The sequence below is a fragment of the Alosa sapidissima genome, chromosome 8 (assembly GCF_018492685.1).
Source record: "Alosa sapidissima isolate fAloSap1 chromosome 8, fAloSap1.pri, whole genome shotgun sequence".
NCBI lineage: Eukaryota > Metazoa > Chordata > Actinopteri > Clupeiformes > Clupeidae > Alosa > Alosa sapidissima.
The window spans coordinates 25,430,143-25,450,889 of NC_055964.1; the positions used below are offsets into that span (position 1 = coordinate 25,430,143).

General features: G+C 40.5%; 3 protein-coding genes and 1 long non-coding RNA gene across 6 annotated transcripts; 1 reads left to right on the forward strand and 3 right to left on the reverse strand.

The window, feature by feature from the left end:
• The first annotated feature begins 2,780 nt into the window (after window positions 1–2,780).
• nmrk1 (nicotinamide riboside kinase 1) lies at window positions 2,781–8,676 on the forward strand. 2 transcript variants are annotated; one of them, XM_042100794.1, is made up of 8 exons: window positions 2,781–3,060; window positions 4,956–5,046; window positions 5,161–5,209; window positions 5,524–5,689; window positions 5,940–6,011; window positions 6,101–6,207; window positions 7,261–7,342; window positions 7,781–8,676. In XM_042100794.1, exons 2-8 carry the CDS (start codon window positions 4,957–4,959, stop codon window positions 7,788–7,790), a joined length of 576 nt encoding a protein of 191 aa, XP_041956728.1. In that variant the 5' UTR covers window positions 2,781–3,060; window position 4,956; the 3' UTR covers window positions 7,791–8,676. The 2 variants fall into 2 exon arrangements, with proteins under 2 accessions (XP_041956728.1, XP_041956727.1); XM_042100793.1 differs by having other exon boundaries at window positions 2,782–3,064.
• Window positions 8,677–11,167: 2,491 nt separating this feature from the next.
• LOC121715265 (cyclin-O) lies at window positions 11,168–13,763 on the reverse strand. The gene is made up of 3 exons (XM_042100783.1): window positions 12,984–13,763; window positions 12,698–12,883; window positions 11,168–12,303 (listed from the first exon to the last, which is right to left on the reverse strand). The coding sequence occupies exons 1-3, from the start codon at window positions 13,200–13,202 to the stop codon at window positions 11,599–11,601; spliced, it is 1,110 nt and encodes a 369-aa protein (XP_041956717.1). The 5' UTR covers window positions 13,203–13,763; the 3' UTR covers window positions 11,168–11,598.
• Window positions 13,764–14,298: 535 nt separating this feature from the next.
• On the reverse strand, window positions 14,299–15,875 carry LOC121715277. Of its 2 annotated transcripts, none has more exons than XR_006033572.1 (4): window positions 15,608–15,875; window positions 15,104–15,191; window positions 14,659–14,782; window positions 14,299–14,405 (listed from the first exon to the last, which is right to left on the reverse strand). It is a non-coding gene; the product is annotated as an uncharacterized LOC121715277 (long non-coding RNA). The 2 variants fall into 2 exon arrangements; XR_006033571.1 differs by having other exon boundaries at window positions 14,631–14,782.
• A 2,660-nt stretch (window positions 15,876–18,535) lies between these two features.
• On the reverse strand, window positions 18,536–19,816 carry LOC121715269. Its single transcript, XM_042100787.1, has 3 exons — window positions 19,647–19,816; window positions 19,029–19,494; window positions 18,536–18,827 (listed from the first exon to the last, which is right to left on the reverse strand). The coding sequence occupies exons 1-3, from the start codon at window positions 19,749–19,751 to the stop codon at window positions 18,610–18,612; spliced, it is 789 nt and encodes a 262-aa protein (XP_041956721.1). The 5' UTR covers window positions 19,752–19,816; the 3' UTR covers window positions 18,536–18,609.
• Window positions 19,817–20,747: the final 931 nt, after the last annotated feature.

The following is a 20,747-nucleotide window of genomic DNA, read 5'->3' on the forward strand; positions in this document are numbered from 1 at the left end:
GGGATGTAAGGCTTGATTATTGAATTCAAATAACTAGGAGCAGATCCAGTCAGTGTCCTATAGGCCAAAGTGAGAGATTTAAATTTAATTCTGGCTATAGGGAGCCAATGGAGAGTAATAGAAGAGCAGTTATATGTTTCCTCTTTGGCTGATTGAAGACCAGGCGTGCTCCAGCATTCTGAATCAGCTGTAATGATCTTATTACACAAGCGGGTAAGCCAGCTAATAATGAATTACAATAGTCTAGCTTAGAGATGACCATGGTCTGAACAAGAAGTTGTGTGGAATCTTGTGTCAGATAAGGTCTGATCTTCCTAATGTTGTAAAGCATAAACCAACATGATTTTGCAATAGAAGCTACATGCTCAGAGAAGTTAAGTCGGTCATCAATTACAACGGCCAAGTTACGTGCCGATCTAGTTGGGGGTCAGTGAAGTTGAGTCAACTGGATGTTAATCTGTTGGGGAATAGCTGTTTTAGCTAGAAACACCAAAAATTCTGTTTTTGAGAGATTAAGCTGAAGGTGCCGATCTTTCATCCAGGCTGAAATATCCTTAAGGCATACAGAAATCCAGTGGGAAACACTAGAGTCATCAGGTGGGAAAGACAAGTTGAGTGTGGTCTGCATAACAGTGATAGTCAAATCCATGAGAGTGAATGGTCTCACCTAAGGAAGTGGTGTAAATAGAGAAAAGCAAGGGTCCTAATACTGATCCCTGAGGCACACCTGTGGTGAGGTCATGAGACTTAGATACCTGTCCCTGACAAGATACGTTGAAAGAACGCCCTTTAAGGTAAGATTCAAACCAGTCAAGAGCTTTTCCAGAAATTCCCAGTTCAGATAGTATAGAAAGGAGAATGTCATGGTTAACAGTATCAAAGGCTGCAGATAAATCAAGTAGAATTAATACTGATGACTGAGCAGAGGACTTAGCTACTCTGAATGCTTCAGTCACAGACAGAAGAGCAGTTTCAGTAGAATGACCACTCTTGAAACCAGACTGCATAGGGTCTAGTAAATTATTCTGATGAATAATATGATTATTCATCATCTGATGAATATTCTGATGAATCTGAAGAATAAGGAACTATTCCAGAACTGAGTGAAGCATTAAATACATGTGTGATTGCTGGTAGAACAGCGGGTGAGATAGACTGTCGAAGAGTGGACGGGACAGGATCCAATGGGCATGTTGTTGGACGACTTCGCTGAAGCAATTGAGAGACTGCTTCCTCATCAAGAGGAGAGAACCATATAATGGCCCTTTACTGAAAACATAAATTAGCCTGAATTGTTGAGAGAGAGAGAGAGAGAGAGAGAGAGAGAGAGAGAGAGATAGATACTCATATGAATAGGCTGGTCAGCACACTTGTCACTGTCTGCACTCTTTCCTCTGTTGTATCATATGATATAATTGTGTAACCAGTAGGTCTACCAACTGAAAGATTGAGATTTAAAACAGATTAATGTTCACAAATTATTCCTATTTTTTTTATTCATGATTAAACTCATGCTGTGCACACATGTACACCTGCCCCTGCATGGGCCTGCTTCGCACACATGTAAAATTATGATTACAAATAATCGTGAGAATTGAGAATAATCAAAGAATGACAAATATAAATCATTTAAGCATTTGATTTAAACCAGAACTAGAAAAACATAACCTTTAATCATAAACACAATATCTGACATATTTGGAAACATCATTATTGAACAGAATGTCAATCCATTTTTAAGATTAAATGAAAAAAATGTTCATGATTGGCCTTTATATTGATAAGATTTTAAAGTAAATAACATTGATCACTAATAGGCATGAGCTTTCCTTTTTTCTAATTGAAAATGCATGTCCCAACCAATTCCCACCCTCTCTCTCTCTCTCTCTCTCTCTCACACACACACACACACACACACCTCAACAATTAGTGACCTTTGGATGTTTTGATGATATCGATGTGTACAGGCCAAGAAGGCACCCTTTAATGGACCAGAAATAATGTGTGTCAACTTCCCCTGATCCAAACAGCCCTGGTCTCCCTTACAATTGTGCACTAGTCCAGGAGTTCAACGTTTTTGGTTCTAGGACCCCTTGTGGTGATTATTGTTTCTTCTTAGAATCCCCTCATACTCGTATCAAGCATATGTATTCTCTGAAGTTGTGGCCAGGTTCACTATACCATGTTTTCTGGCAGGTGTGTTTAGTCTTTTGTCAACTTTGGATTTTGCATCACTGTAGACTAGCTCAAACATTTCTTGTTCAACATCTAGCTAGCTGGCAAATTAGCCAAGCTAAACTGCAGGAAGAATGGTTCATTGTGACCTGAGTAAACTAATTCAAGTTACATGTTAATGTTGGAGCAAATAAACACCAATTTGTTTTATTAGTGAAAAGGGTAGTCCTAAACCACAACTTTATAATTTACAGGATATTACAGCAAACCCCACACCTGTGGGCATGTTGTTCTCTGCCAATAAGGCAGAGAAGATTTGGCAAATGTTCCATGGGCGCAACCCACATACTCAGCTCTGCTGCTCATCCCACAAGTGCATGTTCCTTACAAATGAGGCACCATTTGAAAGGGAACTAAACAGGCTTTCCAACGGTATAAGATGTATTGGCAAAAAACATTGTTACCACAGATATATATAAAATAATGATATGGTTTGAAGCGTGTAAGTTCATGGACAACATCGCCATCTAGTTGATATCTAATGTAAAACAATCAGGCCACAAAAGTTCGTTTTGTAATACACCACAATACAGTGCGCACACACCCAGGTCACCAGATGGCGCCCAATGAGCGCGTCTTCGTTGGACTGTGTTGAGATTGGGGAGTAGAGGAAAGAAAACTAGCCTACATGCTGTGCGTATGTTCGATTTCAAACTAGTGTCGCGATAGACTTTGAGTAGGCTACACGTTCCTCACAATGGAGCAGTAACGACCGGCTCTCAAAACTGGTGCTATCTAAGATTCCAAAGGACCATTAATAGGTTACAGTTCTATCTACAGGTTCCAAGCAGAGTGTGGTCATGAAAACACTAATAATTGGAATTGGTGGGTGAGTACGCTTTCTTGTCCCAGGAAATGTTAAAGATAAAGTTAATGTGACTAGTGGTTGCATGTCTTTCTCCACCACCCCCCCAAGCCTAGGTCATATCACACGTGATTCCAGGTCATGCATTTGCAAAACAAAAACCGTTTTCGACTAGCCTAATCTTGTGCAAAAACAAGAGGCAGGCTACTTAAATCAGTCTTTATTAAATATAGTTTTGATCGAATTATAGTCATAATGTTAATGAATAACTGAGACCGATATATAGATTGTAGCGATGTTGAGGGTTTGTGTGTGTTTTTTTTTTTTTTTACCTGGTCAGATCGATCTAGAGCAGGGGTCTCAAACACCCGGCCCGCGGGCCAAATCCGGCCCAATTCCGGCCCGCGACGTATGTCAAAAATAATAATGTAATCCGGCCCTTGAGACTTTTTAATTGTGAGAAACAACGATACTGATTAAAATAGACGATAGTTCCAAGTACGGTGACAAATCTCAGTTGTACTCTGCTCCACTATGTGCTAGACATCCCGAGCTTCAAACCCAAAATCGCTGCGCAAAGTTTTCATGAAATACTTGTATTACACGCGAGAAACACAAAGACGTGCATTTGTAATGACGCGGAAACGACGCAGGCCATAGTGTTGCATAAATTGAAGCAGAAATTAAGCAGAAATAGGCCTACACCAAATGTTGAAAAACGTTTACGTGTGATGAAGTCTTAGGTAGGCTATGTTATTCACCTATTCTAAATCTGAAGGAGATAATCCTTTTGGAGATTATGATCGATCGTCTATTGAATGGAGGTGCGTCTGCGTGTATACGACGGTGTCCACTAAGCATACCATGCTTATTTCGACCCTCTGCCCAACATAGCTTGGAGGTTGCAGTGGTAATCGTGATGATAGTGTCCGTAATGGACGTGGTACAGACAGCAGGGCTAGTAGAAATAGGGCTCTAAACCACAAAGTCACCCGCAATATGATGCGAACTTCTGGGTACTCGGATTACCCGCGATAGGAACTGATTTAAAAATACTTTATTGTAGGCCTTGTGGTTTAGAAACCATATACATTTTAGGTGTTGGTATACATCTTAGGTGTTTTCCTGTTAATTTGTTATGTGGGTAATATGAAAAAAGTAAAGTAAACCTGCCCAAATATGTTCACCCAGTATTTATTGAAAGGTGCATAATTTGAGGTGCTTGCCATCCAGTGGCAAATTAGATGGGTAAATTTACCCCCTTCATAAACTTTTGCTTTACTCAAAGATTTTTACATTTACAGTAGGACTTTATCTCTGACCACTTTCAAGCCATGGCCTTTTGAAATTTTGATATAAAAATCCAATGGTGTTGCTTTCTTAACCCTGACGCCTATAGTTTGCCAGGTTTAAAAAAGTTATGAGAGGAAAATATTTTTATTTGGTGTGAAACACACACATACCTGTTTTTATGCTTTTCATTTGTTTTATAATTTGTATTAATATTTATTTTATCATTATTTTATTTATAAGCTAAGGTTGCTAGCACAGGTGTCTAAAACTAGATAAAAACACTTGCACTTTCTGTTTGCAGTTTTGTGTGGTATTTGAAAAAAAGAACATTGCATTTTCAGAAATAGCCGGCCCTCCAATCAGATGACGTTGGCAGAATTGGCCCCCAGCTCTTTTGAGTTTGAGACCCCTGATCTAGAGGGTCCTGCATGTTTAGATAACTGTCAGTGGTGGGCATTTAGGACTATGGACTAAGGTCACCAATACTCAATTTACTACCCTGTTAATCTCACAGTAGCCTATATGTGTAGGCATATGTTTTGGAGATCAATAAACCTTTGTGAATTTAAACAGCACTAATCTATAGATGAATGTTGTTTAATCAGGCCAGCTCTTTTTCTAGGATGACTAACGGAGGGAAGAGCACTCTAAGCAAAGCATTGCAGAAGCGACTGCCCAACAGTTGCATCATATCCCAGGACACATTCTTTAAGGTATAGACACATACACACACTCATACAGTTCTGCACTGTCTCACATACTTATGCACATATACAGACTCAGAACAACACCTAAAACATTATACACACTGTGGTGTCTGTCTGCAGGACGACAGTTTGGTTCCTGTGGATAGCCATGGATTCAAGCAGTATGACCGTAGGACTCTCTTTAGGATGATTTGTCTGTTCTATCCATTCAATAAAGTTCAGAGTTCACCCATTTGCTTAAAGCAAGGTTTTAAATTGGTGCTTGAAGAAGGGTTGGGCAAGTCATCGGGAAAATCTACCAATATTGTCATTTTTAATGTCTGACCAAAATCAGCATTATATTAGCATTATATTATTTGCATGTTATATTACCCAGCCATATGAAGTGTTTGTGTGATTTTATGAGACTTGGATGTGAAATGTTCCGTTGTGGCCAATTGTATAGACATGTGATCTAATCTGATCTAATCTCTGTGTGTGCAGTGTTGTCAGCACTGCATATGGACAGGATGATGGAGGAGGTAGAGACCTGGCAGGACGACCCGAGGGCCTTCAAGGTGTCTCATAATGGTGTTGTCCAGCTGCTCTCTGAAGGAGTTGACCAGGTTTATGTGCTCATCATCGAGGGCTTCCTCATCTTCAACTACAGGCAAGTGGAGCAACAGTCCAGTTCTCCACTCTCTCCCTACTCTCCACTCTTGCTCTCTATCCCACTCTTCCTTTGTCTCCTCAAACCAGTGGCAACACTTCTCTTTGAGTTAGCTTTTCTTCAATGTTTGCTTCTCTTGTCTTTCACCGTTGTCACTTGTGGTACCATGTTGTGACATGTCACAAAGCAGATTTAATTACATGCAAGGCTTGTTGGTGAGAGTGGATTGATTAATTTGTTTGATTGACAGGCCTTTGAATGAATTGATGAACAAGAAATACTTTCTGCAGATCCCCTATGAGACTTGCAAGCAGAGACGGAGGTAATTGAAGGTATAGTCTCTCCATTTCTCTCTTTCCAAAATCTCCTCCTCTGTGTAACCTTCGTCACTCTCTTCCCCTTCACCGAAAGCTCAAGGGTTTACACCCCTCCAGACCCTCCGGGCTACTTTGATGGACACGTGTGGCCAATGTATCTGAAGAACCGAAAAGAAATGGAGGAGATGGTTACAGACCTTGGTGAGTGTGTGATTGTATGTATATGTGTCCTTTGCTGTGTCTGGGCACTGTGCTATGATGATGTTGAATATGTTTATGTTTATATTTATATTGGTTCTTAGTAGATGCTTTGAAGATACCAAAACTATCTCTATAATGAAGAACATTAGGTAAATCATGTGAGAGATTTGAATTTAATTCTGGCTAGAAGGAAGGAAGTCAATGAAGAGTAACTAACACAAGCAAGAATACCAGAAAACAGTGCATTGCAATTAGTCCAGTTAGGAAAGAACCATGGCACAAGAAGTTGTGTGGTATATTGTGTATGAGGTCTGAGATTCCAGATATTGTATAGAATAAACCAACATGATTTTGTGACTAAGGCTACATGCTCAGAGAAATTTAGTCGGTAATCAATTGTGACAACCAAGTCAGGTGCCGTTTAACAGGGGTCAGTGAAGATGAGCCAAGCTGGATGCCAATCTGTTGGGGAATAGCTGTATTAGCTAGGAATCCCAGAAGCTTCGTTTTGGAGAGATTAAGCTGAAGGTGTCGATTTTTCATCCAGTCTGAAATTTCCATTAGGCATGCAGAAAGCCAAGTAGGAGTTGTCATCCAGTAGGAAAAACAGGTGAAGTTGAGCATCTTCCACATAAATCTGTAGGAGTGAATGATCTCACCTAAGGAAGTGGTGTAAATGGAAAATAGAAGTGGCCCAAGTACTGATCCCTGTTGTACACCTGTGATGAAACCATGAGACTTTGATACCTGTCCTTACCAAGACACACTGAATGAACGTCCTTTGAGGTAGGATGCAAATCAATTAAGAGCGTTCCCAGAAAGTCATGGTTCTCTGTGTCCACGGCTGCAGATAAGCTAAGAAAAATTAAAACCGATGACTGAGCAAGGGCTTTAGCTGCTTTCAATGGTTCAATGTATATGTATGATTATGTGAAGATTTACATTAATGTGATTTATATGAAGATGCCATGCTTTTTAATGCCAGTCCTCTTGTACTCCATGAACACTACTGATCTCCCTGGTTTCTCAGTGAGTTTGATGTGTGTGTCCTAGTCCTTCTAGATGGCCTGACAGAGAGAGACAAGCTGCTGTCCAGTGTGCTTGAGGATGTCACAGCAGACATAGAAGCTCTCAGGTGAGCCCTTTAAGGATCTATTAATGGGTTAGACAGCAGCAGCAGACCTTCACTGTGTCAGATGCTATAGCAAGTCAGTGGTGTTCATGTGAGTAGGGACCTACAGTTACAGAAGATCCGTAAATATTTGGACAGTGACACAATTTTTGTAAGTATTTGGACAATTTGTGCAAGAGGCACACACATCCCAAATGTTAAGCTGGTCTCAAAAAGACTTAGATGAATAAAGATGAGTAAAGATCTGCACACTAAGACCTCCAATAGATGAAATGGTTTATTCACCACAGCTGATGGAACATTCCGGGCCACATTGCCCTTAGACCATTTAAGTATTTGGACAATGACACAATTTTTGTAATTTTGCCTCTGTACACTACCAGAATGTATCTGAAAACGGTATCATCATGAACTCTTGTTCCTTTTCTTTCCATTTTGCAGACAGGGATGACTGGAACCTACCAGCTTAGTAAACTGGGCTTCCTGAGACTTCTGCCTGGCTGAAGGGTCTGATGCTCCACAGAGATCACCTTCATGCATCAGATCACTACAGGTGTCAAACTTGCGTTTAACAGTTATTCTCTGAGGACAGAACCATATTCATCCCTCATGAAAGTTACTTTTGTGATAACCTAACACAAATGAGAGATGCAGCAATGGCTAATTTAATATGATGTAAATGTAATATAGGTGTAATGACGTGTCCTATAGTAAAGCAAACTAACTGATCATACATTTGGTGAGGATTGGAAAGGAGGATTGATGCTGAGGGTTTGCCACACTGGAGAATTATTGTTGATATGTGAACAACAGACAATAGATCTCTCCCTTTAGTGCACTACAGGTTTTTGAGTGAGAAGTAATGGCACCTGTTTCAGATTGGCTGCCTGCAATGGTGTTGTGTGAGTGGATGCACACTCTGTGTTTGTTTTCAGTGTACACAGCCAGGGCTGTGCAGGAAAACTGGGGTTATTGTAAGTGCGCATGCAGAAAGGACAGCAGATCGTGAGGAGATATTTGCTGAATGTGACAAAAAGTATATTCGTGTAGAAGTAGCTTACTATTCCTTTAACACTGACCAAATGTTCTGCCTTAAGTTAATGTGCATTACATTAGCATTAATTTCAGTCACTGACCTCTCACCTATTCAGTTTGAACCCAACATATCTCCATTTCCTGGTCAGTGCAATTTCTTTCTGTAAAATTGTGCAGTCTGCTTGGAGAGTTTTAGCGTTTCATGAATTTGATATTTTTATTCATTTGTTGCAGTATGTCCTGTACAATCCAGTATGTTTGGTATTCTGTACACAATAAACATATTCATTTTATAAATAAAATGACCTCTGAATTTGAATATCAGTTGACCCTTCTCCACTCTCTCCCTACTCTCCACTCTTGCTCTCTATCCCACTCTTCCTTTGTCTCCTCAAACCAGTGGCAACACTTCTCTTTGAGTTAGCTTTTCTTCAATATTTGCTTTTTTTGTCTTTCACCGTTGACACTAGTGTTCCAGTGATGGGTACCATGTTGTGCACATGTTGTAGCACATTTTATTACATGCAAGGCTTCTTGGTGAGAGTGGATTGATTACTTTGTTTGATTGACGGGCCTTTCAATGAATTAATGAACAAGAGATACAAAATAACAAGAATTTGAATATCTATTAGTTTTATTGTGATTGGTAAATGATTATCCTTGATTAAGAGGTATGATAAGCATATGTACTGGTAACAGCAACACCCAAAGCATGTTTGAGAAAATCTGTTGAACCACCAACTTTCTCAGATTAACCCTCCCATTTCTGTCATATTTCACCTTCTTTTTTTAGAAATCTGTTTCATTGCAAAATTCTTACCATTTTTTCTTTGTTAGTTTTTCTTTATCTTCCAGCTAAGAGAAGTGGATATTGTATAGCCTGGTCCCCCCCCCCGGGAATGATTTTAACAGAAAGTATGGTCCTGGGTGGTGATCTTTCAGGGAGATCTAGGCAAAGTCCTTTTAGGCAAGTCCCTCCACTCGGTGGCCATATTGCAACGCTTTTTGGGCACTTATCAGGCATCTATTTTGGCAGTAATTTGCGTGCGCAAGGCTTCACAACACCAACCTTGCTCCAGCGGAGAGATCACAACACATGATTGCCACGATTTCTTCACAACACACCACATGTTTGGCACAATGTATTCACATGTCGACTTTTTTGCCGCGGAAGAGCTGGGATGTGTAGACAACTGCCATATTGGCGTTACAAACTAACTCCATTCATTTCTATGAAGGATTTTTTGAGTGTCTCCTCGTAAGAAAGTCTCTGATATAGGGCTATATTTTGGCGATCTAAAATGGCGTCACTGGCAAATAGCTTAAACAAATTTCGGGGTTTGTCCAGTCCACATTGGAGGTGGTTTTGTTATCAAACGTCGGTGCCTGGCACAAAAAGGTTGGTCTTATGTTTCTTAATCAGTCATGGGTGTGTTTTGGGCGCAACATCTTTTAAATCCTTGAAAATCACATTTGTCATTCCCTTTAACAGCAAGCAGCGCAACTTCAAACAGCCCATCGGTATTTTGATAGTCAGCAGTGCATTTGAAGGAATCTGCTTGCATGCGAGACCGTATGGAACAGGTATTCCACTAAACCTAGTGCTTTACTAAAACCTAGCAGAGTATAGCCTACACTCATCTGCACTCGTCTATTATTTGAACTCATTTGCAAAGAGAAACTAACTTCACCGTGGTGTCAATAGTCAACGACAAAACAGTTATACACAGTTAATTACTTTCACTAGGCTATTAACTGACAATGGGTTACCATCAAAAACATACACTATAGCCTGAAAACACTTACCCCAATAATGTTCAAATGACTGAATAAAAAACCTAAGGACATTTATCCTGCAGAGGAGTTGCTGCTTACATCTCGTGAGAGTGTGTCTTCAGCTGTGCTTCATATGCACATAATTCGCTATAGACCAGGTTTTTCTTGGTCAGTGGCGTAATGCTTTTTAGATAGTGTAAGATGGCGATTTTTAGATAATGCACGAAGACCACACTGTAGCTTGTTAACTGCCACACTCCTGAGCGTATCGTTTAATAAAAGAGACGTGCATGGCGAAAAACTCCAGTGTACAATAGGAATAAGCTTTGCTTTGGGATAAAAATACGGTTTGCGCTGGGTTTTGCGTCACGAAAATAGGGCCCCTAGTCTGGAATGCCATAGTAAAATGTAAGCGAAGTAGGAAGTAATATTATGAATCTCTGATCAATGTGATTAGTAAGGCTGGACCAATGATTTCAAAGTCAGTGCCTGTCGCGATGCAAGTTTTGTAAACGTTTCCCAATCGAGAGTTACCAGACTCTATTCACTTTGTGAATAAGTTTGGATTTTTCCAGGCTAGGGTGATATGACCTGTATGGATCAATTCCTTTTCTTTTCCACCTTGTCTGTCTGAAAGAAGTAGCTGACCTGTTTGGCGAGAGTCTGCATTTGGTAGCTGTATGAAAGGGTCTGACGTGCATTCATGAATGGTATGAATTGGGACCCTTACAAATACAGAGGGAAAAATTATATAAAATGTGTTAATGTGGGTTGAAAAGGTAATTTCAATCATAAATCTTTTCTATTAGTGTTTCTGTGATCTGATCAGTAATAAAAAGAAAACGGTACATTGTGATTGAGTGATAAATAAGATAAGCAACTGCATCACCTACAACTGTGAAAGTGAACACTATAAAGCATAGTTATTCTGTATTGTCACATCATGACAAACTGAATACACGAAGCTTAATTTAATACAAATGAGTGTAAATGTTTAATTTAAACTGAATATCCCCTATTTAAATACAATGACCGTGTCACAAACAATATAAATACTGTTACTTACATTATGATTCTTAAAACCTATGCATTTGAAACAAGCAGTGACAGTGATTGACTCTTTCCTCTCAGCTTACTATGACAAAATAAAGACAAAGTGACTCAAGTTAAATACAATGTAGCATATAATGATAAAACGTATTCTATACTGAGGTTGAGAGCACAAAACGTTCTATCATGTAAGGCCCTAGGCCCATACAGACTTGTCACACAGAGAATCAAGATGCGCTCTTGGCATGCATGTGAGTCTTTCAGTGAAATCTGCAAACTGGTGACACTGTTATAACATGCAATGAAAAAGAAGGACTTTGCTGCCAAGATGCTCTGCATCATTGATTAATTTCTTGTAGAAAAATGTAGAAATGTGGATTTGTAGTAAAAGTAGAACTTTACAAATCCTCCCTATACTTGCTATTTGGAAGATCCATTAGAGTCTGCAAGGCCGTTTGATTGAGTGACACAAGGAGCTTGAGTTTCTCAGTGCAGTTCTGAAGAAGATCCTTCTCAATGTCTCCTCCCTGCGGCAGTCTGAGGTCAGGTCCCGCCACAGGAGAACAGCCCTGCAGAGATGCGCTGCTCATCCCCAGCAGCTCCAGTGCCAGTCTTACAGCGCTCTGTGCCGTCACTGACGGCGAGTAACAGTTAAAGGCATAATCTGCCAAACTGAGCTCACATATCCGCCGCGCCAAGCTCCCACATCGCTCAACCAACTGGAGGAGCGGCACACTGTTTGTACTGCGCCTGTGCTCCTCCGCGTGCTGCTGTTGAGGGCTAGGCCTGAGCGTGAGATCCTGCGAGCTGTGGCAGGTCATGGAGGTCTCCTGTGGTTGGCCAAGACTGACTAACGAGTCCTGGGTTAGGCCATGATTGGTTGACATCTCCTTAGATAGTCTGCTGCAAATGAAAGGGTCCTGACGTAGAATGTGACTGGCTGAGAGGGTGTAATGATGGAGGAAGAAGGCCAGTGTGGGGGCAGCCAGACGGAACCCGAGACGCAGAAGCACAAGGCACTCTAGGTTACAGAGCTGCTCCCGTGAGAAGGTGCCACAGCACAGGGACAGCAGCTGCTTGATGCGTGGAGAGCAGACTTCCACCTGCCATTCACAAGAGGGTGCAAATCTAAGGGATTGACCACTAATGACAAATTATCAATTTGCATTATAAAATAATATATGAGCATTGGGGTACAATTTAATGTCATCCTTTTCATTATACATAAATACACCAAGGCACAATACATGCACATTAAAAATTATTCTGCATCTACAACCTAAACTTGATTGTGTGTGTTCAGATAGATAGATAGATAGATAGATACTTTATTGATCCTCAAGGGGAAATGTTCTGACCCAGGGGGTACACTGATTGCTCTATTTTTGGAGTCCATGGGTGAGGGGTGATTTAATGCTGGCCTATGTTGTGCAATGCATAACACAAGTCAGATTCACTCACGTGACTTATCCTTTACGCTCATTACATGTTGCCTACCTGTTTACTGGCTATTAATAACGAAGTGACGCCAAGCAGCTGGAAGCAGTCGGACGCCACAGCGGTGGTGCCCAAGAAGCGATCCATGATGTTAACGGCAAGACAACAGGACTCGAAGGACAGCTCGAAATGTCTGTGAACAGCGATGAGCCAACTCACAAGTTTACAACGAGCTTCAGCGTTTACCTACGATGCCCATGAAAAGGAGTGTTAAATTACTTCAGTGTGAAATGAAAATGTCTAGCCTACATTAGTCTAACTCTTAACACTTGACAGCATAGCCTACCTGCGGCTGATGAGCTAAGCAGTCGCTAGTTAGAAATTCCCTTTCGTTGCGTTTCTGAGTGTTGAAGCAATTTTCATCATAATCAGGAGACAGCTGCCAATCAGCCACCAGTGGGTATCGCCCGGCATCTTCCTGCGCTTGAGAGGCTGGTCGGTGAATGGAAGGCGGAGGCGGGCTATGGAAGTCCTCCTCAAATCCAGAGTCACTTAATATTGACATTATTATGCCTATATATTTTCTAAAACTATCGGTCCGCCGTCCCTCCCCCTAGGCGCAAACGATTAATTTCTAAGGTTTATTTCTCCGTTGAATATGTCCGTCTTCTAGCCTACAAATCTGAACAGATGCTCAGCACACCACCACTAATTAGGAGCGTGTGTGCATGTACTTACTTTGTGTGCAGCTGAATGTGAAGGATACTGCCTACAGTCAACAAAACAGGTGCTATTGGCTGCGATTCAATGACGTATTAAGACATGGTTTCCCGGGGTCTATGCCGCCAGTCACGCTCTTAACCTGGGTTGCTATAGCGGCAGACGGATGGTTGGCTCCCAGGTGGCACACTATAAATCTACTATTTTATCTGACATTAAACAAGTCGTTGAATTACAAGCTGCAGCCTAAGTAAAATGAACTAAGTTTACTTATAAATAAATGAATATCGATTAAATTGTTTGAGTAGCCTAGGCTAAAATGTAGCCAGAGCCCGTCTAGATAGGCTACTTCAGAGAAGCCTATGTTGAGGCGGCAAGGGCGCGGGAGTGGCGCGTAAAGCCCGGGTAGCAGTGTCCCGTGGGGAGAGAGAACACTCAAAAGTAGCCCACACACAGTGGCGTGTAGCAGCCTACACCTACATAGCTGTCAGGTTGACAAATAACAGGATATTCTTTGTGAAGCTTTTATTCCCTACGTGGCTTTTGTTAGGCTTCTGAGTGTAATAGTTACATAGGCCGCGACTAGTAGATGATAGCTTAGGCCGTATAAACCCTGTTTTCTTGAAAAGAGCAAAGAGATTTTTTAATAGGCTAATTTATTCTAAAACTGTCCACGTGTCTTGGAGATGTGTCTATCATCTCCTGGAGCTGTTGGATAGGTCAACAGTTTTCACTAGTAGCCTACGTTTTGGTGTGATAAACGACTTAAATCCACCTGCAAGTATTCATATGGGCATGCTTACAAGAGCTCGAACATATTTTGGGGTTTAGGCCTATGCATATCTTAATTTGTAGTTTCTTGTTATTTGGTGTAGGCTATAATTTTTTTGGTGTAGCCTATAAATCCATATTTCACAAATGACAAAGGAAACAGCAATATATTCGTTGACATTCATTATTTATTACATTATAATTTATGTATTTATTATATTATTATATTATATTTAATGCACTTCCAGGTGCTGCCACCATCCATGACTTTTAGAGCCTACATAGAAAGACATACACACAGCATGGTTAGACATACACACATGGTTAGACAATCATTCACTTTGTTAATGCTCTTCAGATTCACTGTTGGAGTCGCACTTTCATCTCACCTGCCTGGATTCTGGTATGCCATAGCGCAAATTGGTTACAAAATGCTTACAGTTGTTAGTGAGGAGCTCATATGGCATACCTTCGTGCCAACCAGTAGCTCTGCCTCTCTTACCATTACATCTGGGGATTTTGCCTCTTACTTTTTTCCAGCTGGTTGTTTACCATCCATCTGTCACCTAATGCTACATCCTTGAGCTTTGTCTTCTTCACAATAGCAGCGACAAGCTCAGACGATCCAAAGCTAGCTCCAATGTCATAGAGAAGCTATGAAGAGAAGGGGAAAGTGTGATGATACCAGTAAAACACTCAGTCAGCAGGAAGAAGTAATGGAGAAAAAGGTAAAAAGATTGTTTTTAGGATAAATCCACCATGTAATCCTCAAATGGAAAATGTACAATACAATAGAAATTGAGAACAGGATCATTCTTTGCTGTTTGGAAATGGAAATATTAGAATGGTGTAAATGGAAATGTATAAGTCCTTGACCTCACAATTCACAAAAGTAAACAATACATCACATTTGTGTAAAGAAATGGACCCTGCGTATTCAGACAACAGAGAACAGAGAGAATCAGGGTACTATACCATCTACTGTGACATGAATAACATCCATTTCCAGCAGTGCTCAGTGACTGAATTTACCCCTGATGATCTCAATTAGATCACCTGGCACCTGTGGAAGTGAAACAAAACACATTTATATTACCAAATTAAAGGTGTAGCTTTATTGACAAACACTATTATTGTTAACATAATTCTGAAGTATGTTTAAAAAAAAAGACCGTAACTTTGTGTCCCAATGCTTCCCACTACACAAACTTTGTACATATAATGCTTTTTAAAACATTCTGTCTGACCCAATGATTTAAAATACATCCTTTTGATGATTTGACCTTAGATGTGTTTAATTTTTTGACAAATCAATTCATCATTAGCCTGTATGTTTAATGAACACTACATGAATTCATGATAGAGATTACATTATTAATGAATGGATTTGTTGTTTAGTCTATAAAATGTCAGAAAATGGTGAAACATGATGTTGATCAGTGTTTCCCAAGATGACATCTTGTTTTGTACACTACACACCTCATTCAGTTCACTGTCATAGATGAGTAAAAAACACTTGCTGTCAGTGTTACATGTTGTTTCTTTAAGTTGAAATGTAAGGGATAACGGCCGCCGAGGTGTCCTGTTATACGGAATTAAGGGACGAAGGCGAGAGGCAAAGAACTCCCCAACGCGCAGCGGCCCCGTCCAGCCTCCGCCCAAGTCTAGTTGTTTACAGTTGATTCCATTGTTGCGAAGCCTGCTTTCAGGCTCAACCGCCGTCCTACTATGGTTGATATAGTTACCATTCATAAGCATTGATATGGAACGGTGTCCTGTTATCCAGAATTAATAGCCACTCCACCAGCCAATCAGAAAAGAGTATTTCTTCTCTCCGGGTGATAAGAGTGAATACAGTACATGATAAAGTTGATCTTACCGCCATCTCCAAAGTATATCAGACATCTCAAAGTCAAATACAAAATACAAGGTTATTTATACTCATTCGTTCTATGGTCATTGATTCATTGATTATAAAGAACTTGGTCACCGCACCCTCTTTCTCTATATTTTCTTGTTTATTGACCACCAGGGCAACCTTGACAAAGGCCGACAGGCTGAAACGTTGGTGTCAATAAACAAGAAGAAAGAGATAGAGTGTGTGGTGACCAAGTTTTTTATAGTTTATTTTCCCTTGCCAGCACCTTGAGGGGGTGTGCATTATTTTTGTTATTTATACATTGGTCAGCATTAAGCAACATTTTCACAAGACACTAGAATACATGTTGAAAGGTCATGGTCTACTGCTTTACAGAACCATCAATAATCTGTTTTTGGAAATAAGAGCATTGGCCATTGGGTCACTGTGTGCATCATATCACATGGGACTAGCATCTGGCCCTACACTTTAAAGGGAAACTTTTATATTTAACGTGGGCTCAATTTTCACATCTTTTAGAGTCCAAATTGTTGGTGGGGGCAACAATGATCAAAACCGGTCTGTTAATGGCTTTTGTACATAGGAATATGGTTAAACCACCTGCCAAATCAGTTTTAAAAAATAATCATCAATGTATGTGTGCGTGTGTATATCTATTTTATGTAATTGATGGTTTTTGATTGATTGAAGAATTTTACTGCAAAATATTATAATTATTTTTTTGTTGTTGCTTTTTTCAAAAATCTATTTGGATCCTCCCAAAAAAAGGCACACCATCTGCTTTATGTATCTCTGGGAATAGTGATCCGAAACTCCCCACATTTGTGTGTTCTACTTCAGGTAGAGGTACCTCAACTTTTGAGGGCTTTGTTTCCTCTACTACAAGATGCTAATTCATTTTCTGGAGCAGTACCTCAAAGCAACCTTCCTCTATTATGTCAGTACTGTATACTATTATGAATTATGCATTTGTTCAATGCACAACAAAGTGCCAAGTCCCTGTTAGTTTCTCTTTGTCACTGCAAGTTTATCCACATTCATTTTTGTATAAGCACCACCATGAGAAGTCATTAAGTAGTGGTTCTGGTGAATCAAATTGATGCTGTAATCCATTTATAGTGCCTTAATAAAAAAATATTGAAATTTGGCACCATGTGTCAATATTAATTTATCACAAATATGTATGTACATCACTGTACTTGTCCTTAGTGGGCAGCCTTCCATATTTCTTCTCATAATTCTCTTTTAATGGGGAGACAGGCAAAAAAAAAAATGTTTCATGCATTGTTCAATTTTGAGATTTTGGGTTATTTTGCTTCTATAACTTAAAGGTTGTATCAGCGATTTCAGGCCCAAAAAAACCCCAAACATAAATGATCACATTCATCTAATCTTTCCTAACGATCCGCTAGCTGCCTGCCCCATAAGCAGGCCAGCAGCCTAGGCTCCGAGATCTTTAGGCTACACAAAAACATTTGCCACTCAAAGGCAAAATAAAGTGTTCCAACCAATAACCGACGAGATGCGCGTTCAGGAGAGTTTCAATTGCACGGGAGGGAGGGGGAGGGATAGCGAGCTAGCTCTCTGTTTTGTTTGAACATCAACAGAAGTGACGTTACCCCGCCATCGCTGATACAACCTTTAAATTATATTGATTCACTGATTGAACACATTGATTAAGTGACTGGTAGAACGCTTACAACGTGTGTGAAAGAGATAATTCCAAGTAGTAATGCAAGTCTGTTATTCATAGAATGCCTTGCCATCAAACTGACCATATCCTAAATTGTGCTGATACAGAAATACAATGCACAAAATTCTTCTGACTGCCTCCTAAATTGTGAAAGCCAGCTTCCGTCTAGTTTGGTAGTAAAGCCAGTATAAGCTTAGAAGCTGGTGTCCAAAGTGATTTTTTCTAAAACAGTAGTAACAAAGAAAAATAGTGTCAACATCTAGTGAGCAAAACCTGATTTCAAGAACACTAACTAAGTATCATTTTAAATTTAAATAACATTAATATAATTATAATAAAAAATAATACCAAAAATATTAGAATATCCCAATCATAACATTTAAATAAACTGGTCCAGCAATTGTCCAATAAGTGAGAGTGTGGGATTGAAATGTAGCTACAGGGAGCCAGTGATGGTGCCTAGAGTGCATTCTGAATCATCTGCAACTGTCTCACTACACATGCAGGTACAGGCCCATTAAAACGGCAAGTCTATTTTGAAAAATCACACAATGTGTGTCAAAAGCTGCTTCATATTAATCAGCAATCTAGCAATACACCTGAAAGATGCCTTAAGATGTTGGCAAATCAGAGCGAAGTCAACTATTGCATATAAATATCAAAATGAAAGCCACAGCCACAAAATCAGCCTCTTTTTTTCCTGTAAGGTTTTTCAGAGCATACTAGCACTGACAAATCTTGCAGACTTTAAAAAAAAAAAAAAAAAATAACCATAAAACTATGTGAGGCATAGACAGAAGTAAGCCAATGCTGAATCAATGGGAACAGAAGGAGCCTTGTTGGATGTAACACACCTGTAGTACATGAGTGCCAGCTTGTTTATAAAATAGTGGGTGTGTGGTAAGTAATTCATTTGGAGAAGGAGGTGTAGTAGATCTGATTCCTGCAGACAAGTGGTGGGGAGCAGCACATGGAGCTGTCACTGAGGCAGATGTTGCGGAGTGCCCGGCGCTGGGCACTGGGCTCCTGGGGAGGCCTCAGCAGACAAGCCGAGCGCTTTAGCATGCCGCTGAACAGCTTCTTCTGGAGGTCCTCCAGATCCTCAAAGTACTGTTCACTCATGCCACCTGAAAGATGGTATAATCACCAGTGTCACAGACAATAAACAAACCTGCTGAATCTGACAGTTGGCTCAAAGGCCAGTTTGATTACGGTAATCTATTTACAGTGCCAATCACTAAGATTTACATATCGAAGCAAATTGGAAATGTTCGCAAACTGGTCTTATGTGAGTAAATCCTATTGTAACTTAAAAACCTGTGCCTTACTGTTTGCATCTGGCTCTTTCAGTGCCAGCCACAGTGAGCTGGGGTTCTCATTGGTGCCCGCCTGCACCCTTAATAACTGTGGCGAGAGCACCCCCTGCTGGAACAGGTCCCTGATGGCAGCTGGTGACACCGAGTGCCGCACGCCCAGTCGACCTGCTGCAATATAGGGCAAGAAGAATAGCTCTGTGAAAGCCTTAGAAAATGCCTCTGTGTTCTGCGCCAGGTATGAGGTCGGGCTTCTCTTAAAGCTTCTGCCAGAGCTGCCAGGGGTGGTCTGCTGGTGGTGCTGACAAGCCTGATGCACTGCTAGGCTCTGGATGCTGTTGGGAAGGGGGGCGATGGGGGCACCTCTTGGCTTGTCTGGATCCCCTGGTTTGGAAAGAGAGGATGAACGTGAGAGGCTTTGGAGGAGGTGTTGGCCTGGGGGATCTTTCTTCCGGTCCAGGTGGGGCAACAGGTCGGAAATCTGAATTTTGGTTGGAGACAGACAACAGAAGCTCAATCTAAAACAATGTGTTTGAAGAAGGACCATCATTTTCCTTGATATAGTTGTACACCGGTTTGTGCCTTGTTAGGTTCACCTGTAATAATGGGGTGTAAAACACATTAGGATCGTACCTTGAGACCATAAAAATCTTTGCTCTTTTTACATGTTCTCTGCTCATTTTCCATGATGCTGTCGAATGTCATCTGAAGCTGTATGTAGTCATACGGGAATAGCATTCCCAAAAATGTTCATATGCATCAATATGTGTGATCTGTGTTCATGTGTGGTAACTAGTTTATGGCCACCACAGCAATGGCTGATAACTGAGCCATGTCATGTCAGAGGCACCTCTGTGATGTCATAGTACTATCAGCTTTGTGGATGTGGTGTTCATATCTAAACAAGTACTAAGGGGTTGTGCCCACTGAGATGGGTAGCCTCGAACAGTGGTTTTAAAGTGGGGGCTGCGAGGGGGTGCCAGGGGGGCCTCAGCAAGTTGGAAGGAAAAATAAAAGCAAAAAATAAATACATTTGAAAAATGTAAAATATACCTATTACTATGAGGGTTGTTATACAATGCCATTATACTGTATAATTTGTCGCATATCTGAACATTATTTCCATGATAATGACTGGGAATAATAGTAGGGTGATAGCTCTCATATAGCAGAAAGCTCCAAATGCAATTTTTACACACTGTATGCTCCATCGCGAAGTGCTTGTGGCTAAAATAATTATTAGGATTAGCTTAATGTATTTTTACATTTGCCTTGGTATTGTCGATGGGTTTAATAACACATCAAGGGGGTCCCTTGGCCAGAACCTAGTGGTATTTGGGGGGCCTTATCATGGAAAAGTTTGGGAAACCCTGGCCTAGAATACAGCTGAAGTGTCATATTTTTACATTAGAAAACAGCTGAACTAAGTTCCTGTATCTGTAGGTATAGGAGGAAGAAAAACACAAGTTCTCTTCAAAATGTTTTAGCCTATATATTAACCAGTTTGTGGTTATTTTACACACTTAATCATCATTTGATCACAGTGTTCAGTGAGAAAGGAACTAAAGATGTGAAGAGCTTTGTCAAGTCAAAGAGGGCAACACAAGAACATCTTTTCATTTGCTCCACCTAATTAATAGCAAACAATTCAGGACTCTTACGGCTTCTACACACAGTTGCGTTCCGTCAACGCATGCCAGTGGGTGTTCCCGACGGTAGCTATGCAAATGACTT

Bases quoted from the DNA above. Each gene is read 5' to 3' on its own strand.
- nmrk1 (XM_042100793.1), top strand. From the start codon at position 3,036: ATGAAAACACTAATAATTGGAATTGGTGG. The intron at 5,690-5,939 runs GCAAGTGGAGCA...TTTGATTGACAG, and splicing joins TTCCTCATCTTCAACTACAG to GCCTTTGAATGAATTGATGA. The intron at 6,208-7,260 runs GTGAGTGTGTGA...TGTGTGTCCTAG, and splicing joins GGAGATGGTTACAGACCTTG to TCCTTCTAGATGGCCTGACA.
- LOC121715265 (XM_042100783.1), bottom strand. From the start codon at position 13,202: ATGTCAATATTAAGTGACTCTGGATTTGAGGAGGACTTCCATAGCCCG. The intron at 12,884-12,983 runs GTAGGCTATGCT...TGGGCATCGTAG, and splicing joins GCTTAGCTCATCAGCCGCAG to GTAAACGCTGAAGCTCGTTG. The intron at 12,304-12,697 runs GTAGGCAACATG...TGTGAATGGCAG, and splicing joins TATTAATAGCCAGTAAACAG to GTGGAAGTCTGCTCTCCACG.
- LOC121715269 (XM_042100787.1), bottom strand. From the start codon at position 19,751: ATGCTATTCCCGTATGACTACATACAGCTTCAGATGACATTCGACAGC. The intron at 19,495-19,646 runs GTACGATCCTAA...ACCAAAATTCAG, and splicing joins AAGATTTTTATGGTCTCAAG to ATTTCCGACCTGTTGCCCCA. The intron at 18,828-19,028 runs GTAAGGCACAGG...ACCATCTTTCAG, and splicing joins GAAAGAGCCAGATGCAAACA to GTGGCATGAGTGAACAGTAC.